Source organism: Orcinus orca, chromosome 7, assembly GCF_937001465.1.
Source record: "Orcinus orca chromosome 7, mOrcOrc1.1, whole genome shotgun sequence".
Taxonomy (NCBI): Eukaryota; Metazoa; Chordata; class Mammalia; order Artiodactyla; family Delphinidae; genus Orcinus; species Orcinus orca.
Window position 1 is genome coordinate 18,724,339 of NC_064565.1, and position 23,256 is coordinate 18,747,594.

Here is a 23,256-nt window from a genome sequence, read left to right on the forward strand (position 1 = left end):
CTTGGGGAGAATGTGGTGGGTATAGCACCTTTATGGATGAGTGGGTGTCACCTGACTAGACCGTGAGCTCTGTGTCTTTTTCCACGTTTCCAGTGCCTAACACTGTGCCCCAGTAAAGGTTAGCTGATGAAACAAAGGAAGGTGGGGAGAGAGATTTAAAACAATCAGAATTCGGAGATGAAGGAACCCTGTATATCTAGAGAGAATATGCTAATATGTTTGTGTCTCCAGACTGCTCCAAGATTTCCTAAATTCTGAGTTACGTAACACAGAAACTAACAGCGAAGAGAATGATACAAGCTAACAAGTTGTTGACCTGGTGGGATTGTCTCAAGTCACACAGCATAACCTATACCTTTCAGGGTCTTTATCAATTTGGATAAAGACATAGGAATTAGCTTCGTCAAATTTAAACATCATTTAAAGCTAGAATAGAAAAGGTGGCTAATAGATTGGAGAATAGAATCAACATTCAGAAATATCTTAGACTGAAATGTTAAGCCCAAACAAATAAATTCATTTTTTAAGGAAGGTACGAGTGAACTATTTTATTTTAGAAAAATCAGTCATACCAGTTCAGGATTTGATGAGGATGCTGTCCAACCTGACATTAGTTCATGGGTAAAAGTGGGAGGTTTTGGATTTTGTTCACACCTCCTAAATCTTAGCTGCATTCTGGGCAGATAGACTGTATTCGTCACCTTGGGACCCAGAGCTGTTCATTAGACTCAGCAAGTTTACTTGAATATGGGTCTTTGAAATTCATGGGACTTCGTTAGTGAGAGTCAAGAATATCGAAAAGCACATTCACGTATCTGGTTTCGTTAATGGGAGCAGAGTGTAGATCAGGGAAAGTGAATGATCCCATCCTGTCTGCAGTGCTCAGATTCCATTGGGAATGCTCGAAAAGGGTTATGAGCTACGGTATGTCCAGGGGATAGCCAAGATGGTGAAAGGAGCTGACATCTTATTATGAAAAGGAGAGAAGGCAGAGCTGTGGATGCTTCTTTGTTAGAAAAGTTGGACCGTTACACAAGAGTGATTACACTTTGTCTCTGTGGCTTCCGGGAGGAGCGGGTACGTGTGTGTGAGTTTGCAGGTCCATTTCTGCTGTTCGTTTCTGCCAGCTTTTTCTCATGATGCTTTGACTTCGTGTGTGCTTTTGATTTTTGACTGTCCGTTCATACTGCTTGGAAATTTATCTGTAGAAGTTCTTTGAGACCTAGAGTTGAAGCTCTGTTCTTCCAGAGAGGATTGTCTTTTGCTCTTACACGCGTTTGGGCACACCCCAGCTCAGGCCCATTGTACACATAGTCTTGGCTTGTAGGTTTTTTGGACCATCCAGGTAGTGTGTACATTTAGATTATAGAACTGCACGAGGGCAAATCTGTTGTCACAGAACCTCATGGCAGATTTTTTTTTTCCTCCTACATCTGTGTCAAGGATTATGCAAAGCAGTTGTTGAATTATAAAAATCAAAGCCTGAGATCAACTGGTTTTGGCAAACACTCAAGAAAAAAGCCAGCCTCCATGGGTACACCTACCTCTTGGATTCCCACTTTTACTAACTTTTTGGCCTTTTAGGATTTCTTACATTCTTGCTAGTGCATAGATTTTTTTTTAAGATTAAAAAAATAAATATTTTATATTGTCTGTTTATTGTTTTCAGTGGGAGGGTTTGTCAAGGTCCAGAAACTGAAGTTCATCTATTCAGTATGGAGAACTTGTGGCACCCTCATGAGATAAGGGTCTTTTATTATTGACAGCTTAGTAGCCACATTTTAGTGGGGGAATGGGAGAGGGATGACATAGGAAAGATTCCTGTATTAGGAAGATTGATATGTAGATAACCTTTTGGGTCTATTTCATTATGAAAGTATATAGTTTTAGCTAAAGTAATCATTTTTGTGTTTCTCTTAGGAATTTACTATTTTGAACTGGACTAATATTATCGAGTGACATTTATATCTGGTTCCCCTAAGAATAGAAATTGCAAACATCTGTCAATTATTAGAAAACATTGAATCTGCACTAGAAGTCATCTTAATCCACCCTGTGGTTTTGAAAGCACGTTCTTAATCTGAAATTGTTGAACAAAATTAGATTGGCACTTTAGCCCCTGCTCTAATGTAAACACAATGCAATATTTATAGATGGTTAGCATTCTTTGAGAGATGTTGGGCTTTTCAAGTAAAAATCAGTTAATACACCCCAGGGACTTAATTTTTTTCTGTCAAGGATTTTCTGTAAAGCCCGTTCTCCTTTCTCCATCTGTCCAACTTTGTTTCATCCTTTAAGATCCAACTTGGTGATCTTTAGTTTTCTTCCCACTGTGACTGTCAGTGGACACAATGTCAGATGAGCCGTACTGTTTCAAAGACCTGTTTCTGCCTTCATTGGTCTAGTTCTTTTGGCTTTGAGGAGGGTATTTGAAAGAAATGAAAAATTTCAATGACTTAATAAAAAGTGTGTTTGAAATATAGAGCAATCAGCTTCCCGTTGACTAGGTTAAGAACTCTCTTCAGTGCAGCTCTGGAATAAATGATTTTTTTTCTGTTACAAAAATAACTTCCCGTTAAATAAAGCAGTTTGCGTAGCACCATCTCTGGACTCAGGCACATGGAGGAATTCACAAATTTATATGTACTGTGGGCCTGTTCATGTGCATATTAGTCATTTTAATTGCACTGGAGAAATGTCAGATGTGGAAATGGCACTTAATAACCTGACGTGTACATTAATGCTTTGCAGATGCAAGTTTAAGGGACTGCACAGAGCAGTGAGAATTGCCACCTAGCAGCAAGAGAAAGGATTTTGAAAGCCCATGTTTGCTTGGGACATACACTGTCATAACAGAGATGTAATAGTAAGTTTGTATGGAGACTTGAGCGTCCTTTCGGTGCACTACAAGTATTTTCTCTCTGGTTGGTTGAAGCAGCTGTCTAGTGAGGGTGGAATCAGAAAGCGCTTCCCCTCTCAGTTTTGTGGGTGGGCCCACTGCATTGGCTGGAGTCAGGGTTAATGAGGCTGCCCCCGTCAGTGAGTAGATTCCCAAGAGAGCCAGCCCCTTAAAGTAATGGTTCTCAAAATTTTTAGTTTCAGGACCCTATAAGAACCCTTAAAAATCACTGAGGAGGTCCTAAAAACTTACATATTAATTCGTTTACAAATAACAATGATAAATGCATTACATATTAACATCAGAGCAGTGATACCATCACATGTCATATAACAGGTGGAAAATTTCAGTGTACAATCATGAGAGAATGAGTGAAAAAAAATCATATCCTAGTATCATTATGAAAAGGATTTTGACCTCAAAGACCCCCTGAAAGGATCTTAAGGGACCATGTGGCTAAAAATTTAAATTGAGAAAGAGGCAGGGGCAGGGGGGAGGAATAGCCAGCTAGCCTGGAAGTCCTCTTTCCAGGTTGCAAGCTAGCTACTGGTTTTCCTGCAAGAAGGGTTCTTCGAAGTGAAGTCAAAGATCATAGTCTTAAACGAAGCTGTGCGTGTTGACAGGTACACTGATAAGAGGGTGTGGAAGCTGGGTGGGAAATGCAGTTTTCATTCTTTTGGGACCTTGGCCATAAAAGCAGTTTCTCAGCAGGAAGGCATGCTAAGAGTTGGAGACATCATCCAACTCCTGCCAAAGGTGCAGGACAGCACTGAAAGAGTATGTGCCCACCCCTCACCCCCACAGACCGGAGGAAGTCTCCCTGGGAGGTGACCGAGACATGGATCCCCTGGAGCCTGCCTGCCCACAGCTTGACCTGATCCAAAGCCAGAGAGACAGCCAGAGGAGGTCAGGGCACTCAAGATAATCCTGACATCAAACATAGAGACATACCACGTGGGGTAGTTCCTATGATTGGGGAATTAATTCCATTTCAGACATCAATAAATCATGAGATGGAGGGTTTATGTAATTCTGCTAGTAAAGCAGAATGCTCTGAGGATATGCCAGTGACATTTTGGAAATCAGTATCAAGGAATCTAAGCTGGATGTTAAAACCCAAATCTGAAATGAACTATAAGAAGAAAGCTACTAAATACATAACAGACAGAAGTGGCCAAATTGATAACATAGTTCAGGATGATGTAGTCAAAGTGGAGGAGATATAATTAGTCAATTATAATTATGTTTCTGACAAGTGATCTGAAAATCAAGAGGGAGTGCTCTTTCCTTTTCCGCCTTTTTTTATGCTCTCAAATAATCTTCGGGAACAGTTCTCCTTCCCTTGACTACAGGTTGTAAATATCTTGATGTGCCCAAAGTTAATTGCATTTTAAAAGTTAACTCCCACATGAAGAAATTCAGATAAGCTGGAGTGTGTTAATTGACATTTTCCACAGATCCCAGGTTTCAAAGCTAGCTGTTTCGTAATGTCTAGTTCTCCTTTATGGCCTAGCAGCTCACAAGATAGAAAATGATGTTTCCTGCCATTTTATGCAGCCATATCCTGCTGGTTGACTCCCACCTCCAGAGTCATTAAGCAGCAAAAAACTTATCCTCTATTAATAGTGCCTCTGACTTATTCAGGGAAATCCTTAACCAAGATAAGCGGTGACTGTACCATCCAGTTTCTTCTCCTTCTCGCTTTTCTGTCTCTTTCCACCAGAGGTAAATCTTCCAAAACTTTGAAGCTCGTGATCACTGTTCAAACATGCAGGGGAAATCAGATATTCATACAGTTTCGATGTGCTTGGGCTTAAAAATCAGAGATTAGCTTGGAACTGGAGTACTTCCAGTAGAGAAGGCAATGTGGTTATAATGGGTGTTCATTGGCTGGTCAGTGAAGCTGTCTATTCTGTGATCACCCAAGAAGTGTTTTAAAGATGCCTATTGGAATAGGGTCAAACTTCTTGTTTCTTGTTCCTGGGACTTCCCTCTCTGGGGTCTTGAGGCAAGGGTTTGTTTTCAGTATCTGCACCAAGCTGCCCCCTTCTTTGCACGGTTTCTTGGTAACATTGAGACGTTCACCTTATCACCCCAACCAGAGATCTCTCCCTTGCTCACTTACTGTCCTGACAATCTCTACGTCCTGTCCAGCCCTTCTTCTCCATCCCCTCACCATTTACACAATTTCAGGACCTTCCTCCTGGCCTCTCTCAGCAACTCTCACCTCTCTCAAATCTATCCTCCGTGAACACCAGAGGAATAGAAATGAGAAATGGGCCCATGGATGGGGAGAAGAAGGTGAGAGAGAGACTGTTTCTTTTCATTGTAAGTGCTTCCGAATGGTTAAACTTTTTAACCATATATTTATAATACTTTGATGAAAGTGAATCAATTCATCATTCTTAATAACTGCAGAATGGTCTTAATGAAGATACTAAGATGACCATGTTATTCCTCTATTTGAGACCCTTTGATGAGAACCTATTGCTTATGTGATATCAACCTAACCGCAGTTACATATCCCTGTGCTTCTGCGCATGCTGTTCACTCTGCCAGGAACGTAGACGCTCTTGATCGGGCTTTTGGTCATTGGGTCAAAATCTTCTTCTCTGAATTGGGTTTGCACTGGACCCCGGGGCCCCACTGGCTTGGTTGTGACCGGCTGCCCAGTGGTGTTCTGCCCAGACTGAGCAGGGACAGGGCTGTCTTAATGCACTGGGGCGGGCTAATTAAATCCTTTGGGTCTTCCATCTGTTTCCCACAGCAGTCTGAGCTATCAGCTGAAGAAAGTCCAGAAAAATTAGGAACCTCCCAACTACATCATCATAAAGTCATTTCCTTGAACAAGCAGATTCTGCAGAAGACCAAACAACTGGAAGAGGTTAGTGTTTTCTTTTCATAATTTTATTCAAGTAAAATAAAACCATTCTTCAAGAAGAGAGACACTGGGGAAGGCGTTAAGATCTCCATGTCAGAATGGTCAAAGGAGATTCTAGAACAGGGGTCGACACTCGCAGGCCCTAGGGCAGTCCAGCCGCCACCTGTTTCTGTAAATAGTTTTATTGGAATACATGCACACTCATTTGTTTACATATGTTTTGTGGCTGTTTTCAAGCTCCAGTGGCAGAATTGAGACCTACAGAGCCTAAAGTATTTACTGTCTGGCCCTTTATAGAGAATATTTGCCAACCTCTGTTCTAGAAGAAGATCACAGGGCAAGAAGAGCATTTATTAATTCACAAAGATTAGCTGAGCACCGCTGTGCTGGGCACTGAACTAGGCCATGGTGGTGAAAGAAGAACAAGTTACGATCTCTGCTCTCAGGGGTCTGAAGGTAGTGATGAGGGGACATACTCTAGACAAATACATCATTTTTTTCTGTCTTTGTAAATTTAAATGCTTCAGCTCATTAAATTTAAATTATAGGGATAATACAAGCTCACTGTAAATAAACAAAATAGTATAGAACTGTATGAAGTTAAAAATGGGAATCCCCTTGTACTCTCAACCAGTCCCATTCCCTAGAGCAACCCGCTGTTTCCTAGGCTTTGCAAGCTCTTACATATGCTCATTCACCTGGGGAGAGGGGGTTGTCTGGTTATAAAAATTGAGTTTGTTTTTCACTTATTTTATCACAGATATCTCTCTGTCAGTAATAGTAATGTCTAATAAGGACTTTCTTTTAGAGTAATTACAAAGTGCTTTTCAAAATTAACTCATTCAGGGACTTCCCTGGTGGCACAGTGGTTAAGGATCCGCTTACCAATGCAGGGGGACACAGGTTCGAGCCCTGGTTCGGGAAGATCCCACATGCCGCGGAGCAACTAAGCCCGTGCGCCACAACTGCTGAGCCTGTGCTCTAGAGCCCTAAGGCCACACCTACTGAGCCCGCGCACCGCAACTACTGAAGGCTGCATGCCTAGAGCCCGTGCTCCGCAGCAAGAGAAACCACCGCAATGAGAAGCCCGTGCACAGCAACAAAGAGTAGCCCCCTCTCACCGCAACTAGAGAAAGCCCGTGCACAGAAACAAAGGTCCACCGTAGCCAAAAATTAATAATTAATTATTTAAAAAATTAACTCATTCAGTTCACACAACATCCTTGTGAAGGAGGTACTATTATTACCCTCATTTTACAAATGAAGGACCTGAGACACAGAAGTGAAGCAGTTTTGCCTGTGGTCACACAGCTTATTAGCAGTGGAACCAAGACTGGAACCTATAGATCTACCTCATTCTTTCTGGTGAAAGAACGTAGTATATATACACAGTATATATGTACTGTAGTTTATTTCACCTGTCCTCTATTTATGAGGTTTTTTCCCCAGGGATTTTTCCCCAGTTGTAAACTTATGCTACCATGCACATCTTTGTACAGTCATCTTTGTGCAAATATGTAAATATTTCTGTAAAACGGATTTTAAGAAGTGGAATTGCTGGATCAAAAAAATATGCATTTTCAATTTTTCTAGAAACTGTCAAATTATTCACCAATTGTTTTACTAATTTATACTTCTACCAATAATATATGAGAAAATCCAAACTCTTTAAATCCAAGAACCTCTCCTACAAGGCCATGAGGGTAGAAAGTGACCAGGATTCTCCTGCGGCCTTGGTGTTGAGAACCACGGAGAGAGCCTTAACCCAACAGAGAGATGGAAGGAGGAGTAAAAGAAGGAGGAGGAATAAAGAACATGGTCCAATAGGGGAATATGCTGCCAGAGGCAGAGAGCAGGAAGGCAGCTAGTAGATAGCGGACAAGAAACCTGAGGTTGAAGAAAGAGGAATCCAGAAAGAAGTGTTAACCAGCAGCTGAAGTTTGGGGGTTAAGTCTCGGGGTTAATGATGAAGAAGAAGATGGAGATGGGAGAATCACGGAGGACTCCAGCAAGAGAAAAACTTAGCTAAGCTATTGGGACAGCCCCTGTTAGAGAAAAGCTGGGCAGATCTGTGATTAGTTAAAGAGAAGGGGTGTCTTCCCTGTCAGGATCCAGCGCCCGTGTGTCTTTGTCGGTGACTCCTTCCTTGATGAGCAAGCGGACTCTTTCCTTGGCCTTCCCGGGGCCCGTCTCTGGCCCAGCTCTTCTCATACTTTAATCCCCAGTTTACTGGTTCGGCTCCTTGAGAGAAAGGACTGTGCCGTGCTCTTTGCCTTCCACTGCACACCTCATCTGAGCAGAGCCTTGGGTAAATGTCAGATGGGTGGGTGGGTGCAGGGGAGAGAGGGGGGCAGGAAGGTGGGTGAAGCAGGTACGAAAATAGCAGGAACTCTTCCTGGTGCTTCAAGAGTTAAGTCATTAGGATTTCAAGAGAAAAACAAACTTTCTCCAGAAATGCCCTCATCTACTAGTGACACAGACAGGTTAATAACAGTCCTCATTGCACAGCTGGCACACTTTGAAAACCAAGAAGCCAGAGCCCCCTGCTTCCCTCCTCTCTCTCTCCTGCCCTCTGCTTGAGGTGACTTCCTGAGAGGCCTGCCTGGAAATTCATCAGTTGTGGAGACTGGTAACTAGAAGCACAGTTTAAGAGTAATGATTTTTTTTTTTTTTTCTTTTTTTTTTTTTGCGTTACGCGGGCCTCTCACTGCTGTGGCCTCTCCCATTGCGGAGCACAGGCTCCAGACGTGCAGGCTTAGCGGCCATGGCTCACGGGCCCAGCCGCTCTGCAGCATGTGGGATCCTCCCAGACCAGGGCACGAACCCATGTCCCCTGCATCGGCAGGCGGACTCCCAACCACCGCGCCACCAGGGAAGCCCAAGAGTAATGATTTTTGAAGGTGATGTAATTCTTAATAGGTTGCTTACAGGTTCAAAGATGGGCTGAGTTGGGAATTCCCTGGTGGTCCAATGGTTAGGACTCCGTGCTCTCACTGCTGGGGCCTGGGTTCAATTCCTGGTTCGGGGAACTAAGATCTCACAAGCCACACGGCACAGCCAATAAATAAATAAATAAATAAATAATTTTTTTTAATGAGTTATTTTGAAATAATCGTTGAGATACAAAATACAATTTCTCATTGTTAATTTGTACACAGGTAACAACCAAAGTGTCTGATGAGTCTAACTGTGGTTTTCTACCACATCCCCTTTTCAAAAGTAGAAATGTACAAACGCTTTGAGCTTTGAATGGAATGTTTTCAGATATCTAAAAGTTCATAGACAGCACAAGATATACCTTTTTTGTAAGGAAAAGGGAAATGACATTTTTGAGATGTAAGTTTACGATTGTATAACTTGGAGCGGTAAAGGTAGTTCATTTTCTTTCTCCTCATGTTGAAGTCCTGAATCCTTTCTTCTATCTGGCATTGTTTGCCATCCAGTCAAATTCTATGCTAGATTCTTGAGGGCAGCAATGCAGTTTGTATCCTGTGAACAGGATACATGGACCATGTTCTTTATTCCTTCTCCTTCTTTTACTCCTCCTTCCATCTCTCTGTTTGTTAACTGAAGTGATTGTAGCCATACAAAGAAGTCAGACCTGAATTTGAACTCAGTCCTTATCAGTTATCAGCTACGAAACTTTAGTAAAGTAACTTAACCCCTCTGAGTCTTTATTTCCTCCTATGTTAAATAAGGATAATGTCTTCGTCCATTGAATGTAGTAAGGATTCACTGTTAGGATTTACGCAGAAAACCTAGTATATCACCTGACATGTAGTTGGTGCTAATTGAGTCAAAAACGTCCATATTTGTTTAGTTTAAATCTTTCTGAGCTTCCATTTTCTCATCTGTGAAATGTGGATACCTCCCAGATCTGTGCCATTGTGAGGCTCAAATGAGAACAGATGTCTTTTATCTTTCGTTTACAGCTGCAGGCAAGTCGTACCGACCTACAAGCCAGATATGAGGAAAAAAAGAAAACACTGACAGAGGTGAGCAGGTTTCCTTCCTCCATGGGTCTTGTTGGTAATCGTTTGACCTGCACCACTGATGGGATGCCTGCATCATCAGTCCGTGTGGAGGGGTCACCATCCCCTTCTCAGGGCTCAGGTCCATCTGGGGACAAAGGACAATCACATGGTAGCGCATGACTCGAGCCATCAGTTTATCCACACTGCCGTGTTCTAAACCATCAGAGTCTGGGTGGGAGGGGTCGCCGTGGGCTGCAAGGGTCCGGGAAGCTTCCTGAGGACAGTGGGCCTGACAGGCAGGGTGGCCACGTTGAAGAACACGGTGGGTCATTCACGGCAAAGGGCCTCTGCTCCAGAACACTGGATTCCGTGAGAGAGAGGAGGTTTCTTTTTGTGAGATGACACGACTACAGAGGGTATATAATTCGTTGTTCACAATTGCCGGTGATCTCCTAGGCGGAATGGAAGAGGGGCTGTGGGTCTGTTTGACCCTGTGGTCCGTGTCCTGACCCAGATGGCGACCGTGCGGTCCTCCATCAGCATCACAGCATACTTACCTCCCACTGGCGACTGCCTCAGAAGCCAGGCGAGGAAAACAAACATTTGTGGTACTAGCTCTGTCATGCGAGGCATTTAGTTCTTTTTACTTCTGTCCCTCTTTCCACGGAAAGCGAATCCTCACCCAGGTCTGAAGAGCTCTCCCCATTGTGATTTTCGTGCTCGGGCTACAGCTGTACTTTACAAGGGCCTTGCTGCGAGGGCCCCACCTAGTGCTTTCTGGACCATGTGGAAGCGGGACTGGCCTTCAAAGGCATCTCTGAAGCCAAGGCAGTCCCTTTTTTTTTTTTAAATTTCGCATGAAATTTGCCCATTTAAAATTGTCACTTCTCTAGCAGTATGCAGCACTTAGTTCACTGCTTTGCTATAAACCTGACAAAGCTTTGTAATTCTGACCTGGACTGGTGGCTTCAGTTATTGTCAGAATGTTTGAAAAGGGCAGACGCAAGATGACAATTAGAGGAATGTTTTAAAAATTCTTTCTAAAGATGCCTGTGTTGCATTTGGACCCATCAGCTTTCTTTACACTATTCTGTGACTCCATTCCTTCTGGATTAGATGGCAAACTCCTGGGGTGGAACCCCTGCAGCTGTCCTACTTTTCATGCTACACAGTCCCTGGCTTGAAGTTTGCCAAGTCATGGATCCATCTTTCTATAACAATCTGGAAGAGATTAAAGGCAAAACATCTTGATATCAATTTCCCTAAACACTTAACTGTCTTAGGATATAAATCCAGAATGGTTATCAAGTCACTTTTGGTATTAAACACTAAATCAAATATTTTTTGAACCTTGTACATGTGCTAGAAAGGTGGAAGGTATGAGTTAAGTCAATAGTAGGAGATAGTCTTCCTGTCCTCACATAATAGTAACAGCTAACATTACAGTGTGCTGGGTGTGCTCTGGGCACATCATTTGTATTAGTCATTGAATCTTCATAACAACCCTGGCAACACACTGTTGATATCCCTGTTCTGCAGCTGGAGAAACTAAAGCAGAGGGGCCGTTCAGATTCCACTGCTAACAGTCCGGCACCAATGACCTCTTAGCGAGCTTGCTGTCTAGGAGGGCAGTCAAACTAATTCCCATCTAGGAAAACGGGAGACTCTCCAAAACCTAGTGCTGAACAGCTTATAGAGAAGACAGATTTGGTCAGAATCCTGAACACTGTGAACCTGAATCAGTAATGAGCTTTGCCTTTGGGCCTCAGTCTTCTTATCTGTTCAAGGCAAGGACTGGGCAGAATGAGCACTTGAGCCCTTTCATGCCAGTGTGCCCAGGTTTTACCTTTTCAGCAAAACCCGCCTTGCAGGATAACCTAGTAGCACTGGAAAACAGGGAAGATCTGCCTTCCCAGTAAACTTAGGAAAAGTGAAGCAGAGCACGGAAGGTAGAGGACAGATGGGAGCCCTGACGTGTGGCCGGGGGATGGGGGCTGCCGCAGGCCCCTGCGTTAGCGGAGGCCCCCAGGTTCTAGCCTGTGCGCTTTCAGTTTCAGCAATCACAGCTTTGATTTTGTACGTGAGAGGTTAATTCTGTTTTTAATATGCAGTATCCTCTCCTGACTCTCTGAGGGCATTAACTGTGTCTGAAGTTTTTCTTGATCTGTAAACTATTCCTTCAGATCAGAATTCATTTGTTGAATTGAAACATTTTTTATGGTTATATCTTTCTTCACATGTTTGATAATTCCTCATGGTGTGCTTACTGTTGATTCTGAAATTTTCTGTGACCAACTGTATGGGTTCTGTGTCCATTTGGTGCAGTGACTATTCTGGAAGGGTGGGTCCCACTGTTTGGTGGGATCAGCCAGTGGTACCTGATGTTCGGGGCTGGGGCACTGTCTCTGCTGCCGAGTGTTGCCAGCTCTCTGGGGGCTGCCCTGCCTCTGGGACCCATGTGCCAGCCCTTGGGTTAAGGGAGCCCGGCTTCACTGCGTAGCCCGCTGGCTCGTCCTGATACAGACCCCAGCCCTGCACGCCAGGCCTTCCTGCGTCCTCTGGGTCCACACGGCAGTCCTCCACAGGCCCTTCCTGTCTGCTGCCATCTTCCTTGTCCCCGAGGTACCCAACTCCTGTGATCCAGCAGAATCGCCTGGACTTGAGGCAAGAGGAGCTCGTTGCAACTTGTGTTTGGTCTTCCATTTTCAGCTGGAACTCTTAGAACTTCTTTAACTTGTTTTTTTTTAATGGGTAACCCATTCACATGGTTCAAAATTCAAGAAGTATGAAGGGTGTCCCTCTGTAACCCAAGCAAACAGCTACTCTCTCCAGAGGGTAACCAGTTTCTTGTGAATCTTTTCAGAAAATTTTCATGCATGTACAAATAACATGTAGGTTCTTTTATACCTGTGTACATCCGATGTGTACGTTCCTTTACACACATTGGAAGCGCATTGGAATCGTGGTTTTATATGTTGTTTTCTTCAGCCAACAGTAGATGTTAGAGATCATCATAAAAGAGCTGTTTATTCTTTCTTTCTTTAATAGCAGCTTAGTATTCTATTGTGGGATAGATCTGCACACCTTAAAAATTAAAATCTGAATTTCTTTAAAATTTCTTTTTTAAAATCCCCCAACTGTCTGACCCAGAAAGAAAAAGTGGAATTTTTCAAGATGGGAGATTTAACCCTGCCCCTGTCAAGCAGCCATGATAGTGGTATCCTGAAATTGAAACCCAGGTCTGTCTCTCACAGCCACTGTTGTTATTTACCTCTTCCTACTGAAGGACACCTGCTGTCAGCATTACTTTTGGCTTTCCACCCATTTGCTGCTGTGATTTAAAGGTATTGCCTTTAAGGTCTCATTTACCAACAGACTGTGTCAAGAAGGGTCTGGTTTTGACCTTTCCATGCTGTCCCTCCACCCCTATCGTCTTCCTCTCGTCCACCTATTTTCTCAACATACAGCCAAATCCAGTGGGCTGTCAGGAAAGGGGTGCAGGTGTGAGCCGGGAAGGAGAGGACATCTCCTGTCCCCACAACGTGCCTCCTTGTCTCCCGCAGCTCAAGAATTACGGTGAGAAACTGGACAAGGAACAGGCCGCCCTTGAGAAGGTAGAAGCCAAAGCTGACCCAAGGTAAGAGGTTTCAGCATGTGCTTGTTTTCTCCGTGAAGCTCTCTGGTGGTTTGAGCACCGGGCTGAGGTGCTGGCCCCGTGACGCTCAGTTACTCCACCGCTGATCTGGGCCGTGACTGTTGCCCAAGGGGTTCTGAGTTAGCCTCCTCTTCCCCGCCCCCCAGTTCCCCCTGGGGTCAGGAACAGCTCGTTTTGTGTTTTGTTTTTCTGTTTTTAAAAACTAAGTAATACATTCAAGGTTCAAAAGGACGTGTGCCGAAAAGTCTCCTCCCGCCCTTGCCCCCCTCCCTTAGAGTCAACCATGGTTACCAGGTTTTAACAGCACACATTTTAGCCCTGTCCTTTGGGAGTGAAGGTACAGTCTTTTTTGACCAAGACACAGCTGCTGGGTTTTTGTGTTTTATTTTTCAATTAATTGTATTTAGACAAATTAAATATAATCACTTACATTTGACCGTTTTAGCACCAAACTGTGTGGGTGGTGAAATCTCCCAAGTGTCACTCACTTGAGTGAAATCATGAAGTAATACATGCTTCAGGCACAGATTGAGCAGTTCTGGGTTTGGTGGACATTTTTAGCCAAGAAGTACCTACAGATTACTTGGCTTTATGATTAGAAACCCTCTTTTCATGAAGTGGAGCAAAGTACTATTAGATACTTGACATTTTAAATTTCAAATTAGTGCTTTTAATGACCTTAAAACTCGTTTCCTTTCAGAAGGGAAATGAAAAATAGGAATTAAAATTACGATACTGTCTGTGCTCTGAGTCTGTTAAGTAATCAGTATCATTAAAAATATACAGTAATCTTGAAACTCCTTGTTGTTTCTGCAGCTGACATTTTAATACTGAATTCTGTAGTGTTTGTTTGGATGTGGCCTGATGGACTCAGCTTATAAATGAATAATAATGTCATTTAAAGGGTAGTCATAACCATTTGTGGGAAGCCCATTAGACACTCTTGGGAGAGACAAGGAAATTAAGAAAGAAATCCCTTTTTATCTGGGGTCTCGGTTTTCCCCGTGATTCATAAAATCATAATAGTTTGTTTCAAGTCAGTCATTTTTTGGTCTTTTCTTTTCAGCATCCTGCAGAACTTGAGAGCCCTTGTAGCCATGAATGAAAATCTGAAAAGTCAGGAACAGGAGTTTAAAGCACATTGTCGAGTAAGTGTGGCTTGGTGTCGGCAGATGTTAAACAAGATTCTTGTAAAACCTCCTGCTCTCCCTCTCTTGCGCTGCCGAGGGTCCTGTCCAGGTGCATTCGGAAAAACAGGCTCACCGGGTGGGTACGTGGCAGTGTGTGAGAGGAGTAGAGGACTATGGTAGGTGCCCTCTGAGGACCCCGCGAGTGACTTAGGTGTGCCAGACCCCCAGACCGAGAGCACAGTCTAACAAACGATATTTTCTAATTTCCAAATGTACCGAAAAGAAACGTCTTACAAAGTGCGAAAGGCATAACATCTTAGGAGACCAGGGCCGCCCTGAAAACCTGGCGTGTCTGTGTGTTGCGTGTTCTGCCCCGTGAGACCTCGTGGTCCGGTAGCGCCAGAGCCATCCGGAAGCTGGTCTGACTTGCGCAGGGCCGTGTGGCAGGGGAGGAGTGCCTTGGTGAGGCAGGGCTCCGGGCCGCAAGGTCCCAGGAAAGGTGGAGAAGGGTCGGCACCAAGAAGGAGGCTTGGACTGGGCTCTAAGCCACTCGTTCATTCCGTGTCCCAGGGGTTACTGCGAGCCTCGCCTGCCCTTTAGGAAGAAAGGCCCCTTCTGACTGAGGTACAGCTGCCTGTATCCTCCTGAGTTAACCTTCCCAGGCTGAAAATCAGGGAGGGGTCTGGGGAGCTACTGCCTACTGGACTTTCTGACTCCACGTAAACTCACGAAAAGTGAAAAAAAGACTCTAGATCAAGGTAAATAATTACCTCCGATTACTAGCCTGTCCAAATCTTACAAATGTTCATGTTACTTTTAAAGGAGGAGATGGCCCGGCTGCAGCAGGAAATTGAAAACCTGAAGGCTGAGAGGGCTCCAGGCAGAGATGAAAAGGTACGGGCTGTGGAGAACTGCTCCAGTCTGCTGGGGCCGTGTGACTTCCACCGTGAAAGGATTTCTAGAGGACTCAACAGCGAAGAGTCTGGTGCCGAAAAAGACCAGACTTCCCTCAGCCTGGTCCTCTGAACACACATTTCTCAAATAGTTTTCTTCGATATTTGTCCCTGTCCTTTGTCTTCCTTCTATGGGTTAAAGCATCCATAGGTGTGGCCAGCAGCAACTCCAGATAAGAATTAACGGGTCACAAGCCCGGCTGCCCCCTCTGTTAGGGACAGGGTGTTTGCAGGAGCCCCCTGAGCTCTGTTCCCACTCGTCCCATTTGCCTGTAAATTCTGTGCCAGTTTGCTCATTTCACCCTGCACTCCTGCCCGGGGACACAGGAAGGCAGCAGAGAGCAGCACGGGATGTGAGGTCAGAGCTCTGGCAGCCCGGGAGCATCCCGGGCTCAGGAACACGGCCCACTGGCTCTCGGAACAGACGCCTTGACCTTCCAAGGAGCTAGTGTGGACAAGGACAGAAAAATAAGTCTGTTTCTCTCACCAAATTAGATTGTAGGGATCGCTGTGATTTGTCCCTTCTCACACCCTATTCAAGGCTTATTTGCTGAGGCTCCCTGTGCTTAAGATGTGAGAGCTGGGTGTGGCTTTGGACCCCATCGACTGCACCCTCTCTCTTGGCGAAATGGGGAACTTGGGGCTCAGAGAGGGGAGGGGACTTGTCCAAGCAGCCAGCATGAGTCCAGATGCTTTCCACCGGGGCTGCGGGGAGATGGGCCTCAGAGGTGCCACCTCCCTGTCATGATGGGTTGTGTCACTCCAGCCACAGCCGTGAAGACTGGCACGGGAATAGCAGAGTGTGGCCGTGCAGTGGGTGGTGTCCTGGGACCCCCCACCCACATCCAGCCTTTCCAGTTGTTTCTAAGACTTTGAGCTCGGAGGCTCACGTGAGCTCAGCAGCCTCTGGGTTTGCACAGATCACAGACTTTCAGGATGGCATTTCTCTTCTTAGCAGTCACACCTTGTTAGAGGGGTTGACTCACATTCAAAGACAGTTAGAGTTCAGCTTGTTAGCGTGTGGCTGACAGGTATTTAAGAACAATTTAAAATCTGGGGCTCGTGTGCAGGCTGCGCCCTGTTCAGACGTGGTCTGCCCCCCCCCCACATCTGGACCCTCAGCTTTTCTGTCCCATCCCTTTCCTCAGAAGCATTTTGTTTCTTTTTTTTTTTACTTTTCCTTATTGCAGACCCTCTCCGGGGGAGAGCAGCACGGTGCCCTAACCCCTGCCATGACGCACAACGTAAGTACCTGCTCATTCTCAGGACCGCCGCTGTCCTCTGCGGGTGTGGCAGCTTCTCACGCGTCCTGTCTGCGGCCACCTCCTTGTCTTCGGGCTCTCAGGACGTGGCTCTATCTCACGCATCCGCCCCGTGGATGGAGCAGGACCTCCCGGGGACGGCCCTGACGGCCGGCACCTGGCACAAGGCATGCCGTCCCCACCCTGGCATCTGAGCCGGGAAGGGGACAGGTCCACACATGCCCGTCACAGCCCAGGCTCCGAGGGGCGAGCGGTGCACAGGAAGAGAGCTCTCTCTGGGGGGACTGCGTTCCAGGGTCAGCAGCCTGTAAAGGGCTGGGTAGTAAATATTGTCACCTTTGTGGGCCAGCTCTACTGTGGTCGTGGTAGTCTATAGATAAGTGAAAGGACATGGCTACATTCCGGTAAAACTTTATTTACAAAACTAGGCATAGAGGCGAAATTGACCCAAGGGCTGTGGGATTTAGCTGCTCGGCTGTAGTTTGCGGACCCCTGTTCTGAGTTAAACAGGTGCTTCTAGGAGAAAGGAATAGAAAAGGAAGAAGAGAAGGAAGAGAGAAACAGGAAAGCCTCTAACATTCTCCTCCTTTAGGGTTTCTCTTCCCTTCATGCCCTCAGAGGCTCCTAGAGAGTGAGCTTCGGGGACTCCCATGGTGAAGGCTGTTGAGGTTTGCCTGCAGCTGAGCCCCATGGAGGAGCTGGTTGTGTGTGTGTGTGTGTGTGTGTGTGTGTGTACACACAGTGGGGAAGGGGCACCTCTGACACTACTGTAGCTTTCCCCAGTTCAGCAAACCATCCAGCCATGTCTTTTACCCCATTGGGTTCAGCGAGGGGCTCGTTTCTCTCTTTTAATTCAACTCTGTCCAAAGGGCCTTTCTGCAGTGGTGGAAATGTTCTCTGTCTCTGCTGTCCAGTGTGGTAGCCACTAGCTACATGTGGCTACTGAACACTTGAAACGTGGCTAGGGAAGTTGAGAAACTGAGTATTTGTAAGTTTTAGTTAACGTAAATTTAAATAGCCGCTTGTGGCTGGTGACTATCGTATTGGATAGTGCAGGTCTAAACAGAAACGTAGGAAGCAAGCCATCATCACCTCCAAACACAGAGACATAGAATGACAGGCTCTTTAAGTCACGGTTGTCTTCTCCTCCTCGTGGATCTTTTTTGGTGCGGGAGGAAAGGGCACGTGGACTTGAGGGATACTTCACTTAAGAGCCCTGGATGCAGCCTGGGTCCCGGAAGAAGGAAGAGTTGTCATAAAGTGATGTGAAAGAGTGTCAAGGGTCTCCCAGGACTTAGGACCCAACCCTGAACTCGGCCATTTGAAAAAAGGAATTTGGAGCCTCAGGATGAGGGAGATATATAAAAACTGTCCAACTTCAAAAGATTTCATCAAAACATGAAAATTTCCTCTTCCCAGATAATTGTGTTTCTTTCCAATTTCAGGAAGACCTAGACAGACGGTACAATATGGAGAAAGAGAAGCTGTACAAGATCCGTTTACTACAGGTGAGTAAAAACAAGAGCCAGTAAATGCCTCTAACTAGGCTTGCGTGCCTATAGCAGAGGTAGAAAGCCTCAGCATCTAAGAGCTGGGGAGGCTCGGGAAAGCTGCTGTTCGCTCTCCTATCTGGAGTGTAACTCAGCGGACTATGTTGGTTATAACACCTCACATTGGTATGTTGTTTCACCATCGTCTCGTTTGATTTGAGGTGGGTGGAAAGTAGCTATTAGCCTCATCTTCTGTGTGAAGAAATTGACTCACATCTGTGAAGTACAAGCAGCTGGTAAGTGCCGGAGCGAAGGTTAGAGGTCTAATGTTCTTGTCCAGTACTTTTTTTTTTTTTTTAATTAAGAAAATTTTATTTACAGTAGAACAGAATACTTAGGAATATATTTAACAAAAGAATTGTAAAACTTGTACTCTGCAAACTACAAAAAATTGTTAAAATGTCCAGAAGAGGCAAATCTGTAGAGACAGGAAGTGCATTAATGCTGCCTAATGGTGGGGGTAAGGGGTCGGGAGACATGGGAGTGACTGCTGATTGGTACGGGTTTCTTTTGGGGTGATGAAAAAGTTCTGCAATTTTAGGTAGTGGTGATGGTCGTACGACTCTGTGAGTATACTAAAAACCATTGAATTGTATACTTTGGGTGAAATGTATGGCCTGTGAATTATATCTCATAGCTGTTTAAAAAAATGTGGCGGGGGGAGGATAAGGTAGATTTAAAAATATTGTGTTCTTGTCTAGTACCTTTCCCCTAAATTAAGTGCCCACTTTAGCTGTCTTAGTTGATAACCTTAGGGGTTTGTGAGAAGGCCATCAAATATGGGGAGTTTTAAAGTTGGCCCTAAATTCACATAGATCAAAATTACATTATAGAATCTTTTACATTGCCGGATTCTGGCTCATGCACATTCAAAAGCCAAGAGTTAACTTGTGTTGCACTTTGGCCCGGGCCTTCTCTCTGTTCTCTGGGAAAGGAAGGCCAGGTTCTGGCGGGGAGCGGCCAAGGGGCTGCAGGGGCCAATGGGACCCTCTTTCTCCTTTCTCTGGCCCGTGCTTATTTTGCTGAGTTGTTGGGCTAAATTCTGGGGAGTCAAATTTGTCCTGATACAAGGACACTGTACCAATCTTAAAGAGACACAGAATTAAATAAAATCAGGACAGGACAGCTGCATACTTGGAAACTTTTTGACTGTGTGCTTACTGTGTATTCAGTGTTGCATTAGATCCCAGGAATAGTAAATGGGATGCTGTATCTTCTGGGAGCCGGCTGGCTGTTTGAGAACCAAGATATGTCCATATGCATCAAAGTACAAGGGGGCTTATATGCGAATTGCATACTACAGGCTGGAGACCTGGGGGTCAGTCATACATGCTGGCTAGAGGGAAGGTGCAGTAGAACCCTAAGCCTGCTGAAGCCTGAGCCAGGGCTGGGTCAGTGAAAATGGACAGAAATAAACCGGCAGGTGAGAGGCTGAGCAGCTTTATCCATGGAACTGGGGATGGGTTAGAGGAGAAGTGGAGTCGAGGTTGGTGGGGGAATCTCTGACTTGGGCAATAGTGTGCATCCTTGTGTTATTCATCGAGCAAAAGCCTAAAGGAGAAAGGATAGGGCTGAAGGGGATGGGAGTGTGAATAGAAGTGTTAATGAGATCTGTTTAGGGCTTTTAAAGGTTGGGGTACTCACCCCAGCAGGAATAGTCTGGGCTGGAGATCTGGGGGTCAGCGCTGTATAGGTGGTAACCTAGGATGTGAAAATACAGGCTGAGAAGAGGGAAAGAAGGATTCCACCAATGAGGGTTGAGACCAAGCAGGCAGCCGGAGGCCCAGGGAAGACAGGAGCCCAAGGTCTCGTGGCAGCTGAACAGAGAGCTCAGGGGAGAGAAGGGTCAGTGTCGCCAGAAGTCAGGAAAGCTGGAAGCTGAGAATTTCCATAGGTGCAGAGAGAAGGTCTGTGGTGACCTTGGCGAGAGCGGTGCCAGTGGGTGTTGGGAGCAGCCCGCGGCAGTGGGTTGAAGGGTGACCGAGGGGAGCGGAGGGGTCAGAGGCACTGGGGTACGTTGCTCTCAGGAAGTTGTGCTATTAAAGGGAGGAGAAAGATGGAAGCTGAAAGATGATCAGGGTTTAAGGAAGGGCCTTTCTAAGGATGAGGGACTTGAACATATTTAAATGCCGATGAGAAGAAGCCAGTAGAAAAGGAGAGGTTAAAGATACAGTGAAAAGAGTGAATGATTTTATCTTTAGATTCCTGAGAAAGTATAGGAGCCAGAGCCAGAGCAGCAGGCACTATTTTGGTTTGATCACGACAGTTGATAGTGGGTTTTGCGCCTGGAGGGGTTTTTGCGTCCTAATGAATTAGAGGTCCCCGTCTGCCACTGTGATAAAGTGGGCCAGAGAGGGGGAGGACAGAGAGGCACAGCAGAAGGGCAGCGCTGAGACCGTGAACCTGTGGTGGGAGCTGGGTGGCCCTCTTCAGCGCTGCCCCTTGGGGAAGCCGCCCACCTCGGAGCCCGAGGTCTCCCCTGCGCCACGCACAGCCCTGCCTCCCCAGATGCACCTGGAGCAGTTCGGCTAGAAGAGCCCAGTTCGTTTCACAGGAGGGGGAAAGTGCCAGAAAGCTGCTTTAGGAGGAAACTGTAGGAGCTTTTCAAACACGCTAAGGGATTTGGGATGTGCATGGAGGCAGCAGGGCAGCATCCCTTGCCATCTGGGAAGCACTTCTGTTTCCTGGTCCCTGCCTGACGCTGGGAATCAGCTGCTCTGGAGTCCTTGGGGGCCTGGTGGGCTGGCCGGGGGCACCATCCACACATGCCCTCCTGTTCAGAATCCTCCCTCCGATCCATTATTTTGACGCCTTCGCCCTGTGTTGCCGGGGGAGTCAGGGTCTGAGACGCGCACCTCAGGCCGCAGCCGCGTCGGGTGCCTGCCTTCCAGGGTGGGTGTGGGCACAGGGTGGGTGGCGGCAGTGTTTTGCCTCCCCAGAGGACACGTAAGGCCTTTCACCAAACAGTGTTGTCTCCCCCTCCCCTTTTGCATCTAGGCTCGAAGAAACCGAGAAATAGCAATTTTGCATCGCAGGATTGACGAAGTGCCCAGCAGAGCCGAGCTAATACAGTATCAGAAGAGATTTATCGAACTCTACCGCCAGAGTAGGTGCATCGACCACACACAAGCTCCCGAGGCTGACTCTGCGGCGGTGGGGGGTGGGGGGGCAGGAGGCGCGGGGTTCTGTCCCACTTCAGCGTGGTGGCACCGTCCATGAAAGCCACCCCTGGGAAGGCCCCCAGCTCATCGTCAGGCCCACTCACTTCACATAGCCCAGAAGCCCAAGAGAAACACCATGGAGCTCTGACTGCCCTCTCCCTGGACAGATAGCTTAAGTTGATTGAGCTCTTAGAGTGATGCCTCTAGCCCACCCTCATCCCTGTCAGTCATCGCGCTCCACTTTCCAGCGTCACACGGAACCTCGCGACCCCGGCATCTCTAGATCAGCCTTCGCTCATTGTTCTTCTCCTCTGCAGACCTTCTTGCTCGTGTGGTCCTTGCCTTTAACAGCATCACGTTCACCCAGGGATGCAGGACTGGGTCTCCCTCAGCCTAAATCAGTGAGCACATCTCGTCAGGCTCAGAGTGACACTCAGAGCTGTCATTGCCTTTCTCTTCCCAGCGCTGCTGCCATATCTGTTCTCCCTGGCATCATAGCTCAGCCCAGTGAGCCTTAGCTGGTCTGCAGCCCCTTCTGAGTCTGTCATCCACCCATCCAGTCATATCACTTCTCTCCAGTGACAAATCCTCAGGCGCTTCCTAGACCCACTGAAGAAAGCCTCTCTCCTAATTCTGCCCAGGACCCTCCCCAGTCTAGGTGGCCTGCCTGAAGGTCCCGATTCCTGCCCGCAGTCCCCACTCTGCCCTCCTCAGTGCACACGCTGCCTCTGACTACACCATGCACGTTGACATCCTAGGCCTTGACTCCTGTTAACCTGCGCCTGGGACCCCTTCTTCACTCTGTTAGACAAAATCCTTCAAGGCCCAGCTCACATCCTCTGTAAACAGATCCTGGACCATCACCCCTTCCTTAGGCTCCCACTCTTGCTTGTGTCCCGGGTACCTCAAACTCAACACATATAAGACTGAATTTGCCTCCCCCTCCGTCTTTCCCCTCGGCCACTGGGATCGCTGTCAAGCCAAGTTAGACCCCCCTGTCTTCTCTGCTGTAGCCACCTTCTCATCACTGCCCAGAGTCTAACCCCTTGTCTGCACTCCTGCCTGAGGGATCTTTCTCACACAAAATTTGATCATTTTACACTCTTGCTTTAAAAGCCTTGACATTTAATAGCTCCCCCTAACTGGATGGACAGTCTTCAGAATCCTAACTCCTGCCTCGTCTGGGCCAGCTGGCCCCCCTGCAGTCCCTGTGCCCCTCACCCCTGTGAGCTGGTCCCAGGCCCAGGAGGCCAGAGCCCTACAGTTCCCACTTGGAAAACTCCAAGTCTTCTTTCAGAATATACCCCAGATTTTCCCTTGAGACGTTGGCGTCTCAACCCTCCTTCCTGGTTCAAGCCGGAGCACTGTCCCTGCTCAGAACATGCGTCCAGACGCACGCTTCCTTTCACGTCTTACCTCACCACCCTGACGTTCTATGCGGTCCTCACGTTTGACTCAGATGATCAGCGGCAGGTGTCAACGCAGTTTCTCAGCAGAAAATAGTTTCTGCCTTAAGTTAAATCTTTCTCCCTAAGCACGGGGTTTACAAAAGCGAGCCGGCTGTGGCTCCTGCCCCTGAGGAGCGTGGGAAGGGAGGGAGCCACACAGACAGGAAGAGCTGGCATGGGGCTGCTTCGTCCCTCTGCCTTCCTCCCGGGACCCCTCACCTGGAGGACTTCGGAGAAACCCGCGTCCCGCACGCCGACAGGGAGCTTCCGCTGGCTCCTCGTGTCGGCGGGCCCGTCACGGCTGCCACGCACGTGCCGTCGGCCTGCAGCAGCCCTACACCGG

The 23,256-nt window shown here is 46.7% G+C and overlaps 1 protein-coding gene across 4 annotated transcripts in view; it reads left to right on the forward strand.

The window, feature by feature from the left end:
- Positions 1–23,256, forward strand: part of CCDC93 (coiled-coil domain containing 93) — an 87,169-nt gene that overhangs the window by 52,278 nt on the left and 11,635 nt on the right. For all 4 annotated transcript variants that reach the window (XR_007478536.1, XM_004276496.2, XM_033440367.2 and 1 more), the window contains exons 12-19: positions 5,667–5,783; positions 9,713–9,775; positions 13,318–13,391; positions 14,476–14,557; positions 15,362–15,433; positions 16,683–16,736; positions 18,200–18,262; positions 21,302–21,410. Coding sequence is in view for 3 of the 4 variants with exons in the window: in XM_004276496.2 (XP_004276544.1) it covers positions 5,667–5,783; positions 9,713–9,775; positions 13,318–13,391; positions 14,476–14,557; positions 15,362–15,433; positions 16,683–16,736; positions 18,200–18,262; positions 21,302–21,410 (634 nt within the window). In the remaining variant the exon portion in view is untranslated. The remainder of the gene's footprint in view (positions 1–5,666; positions 5,784–9,712; positions 9,776–13,317; positions 13,392–14,475; positions 14,558–15,361; positions 15,434–16,682; positions 16,737–18,199; positions 18,263–21,301; positions 21,411–23,256) is intronic.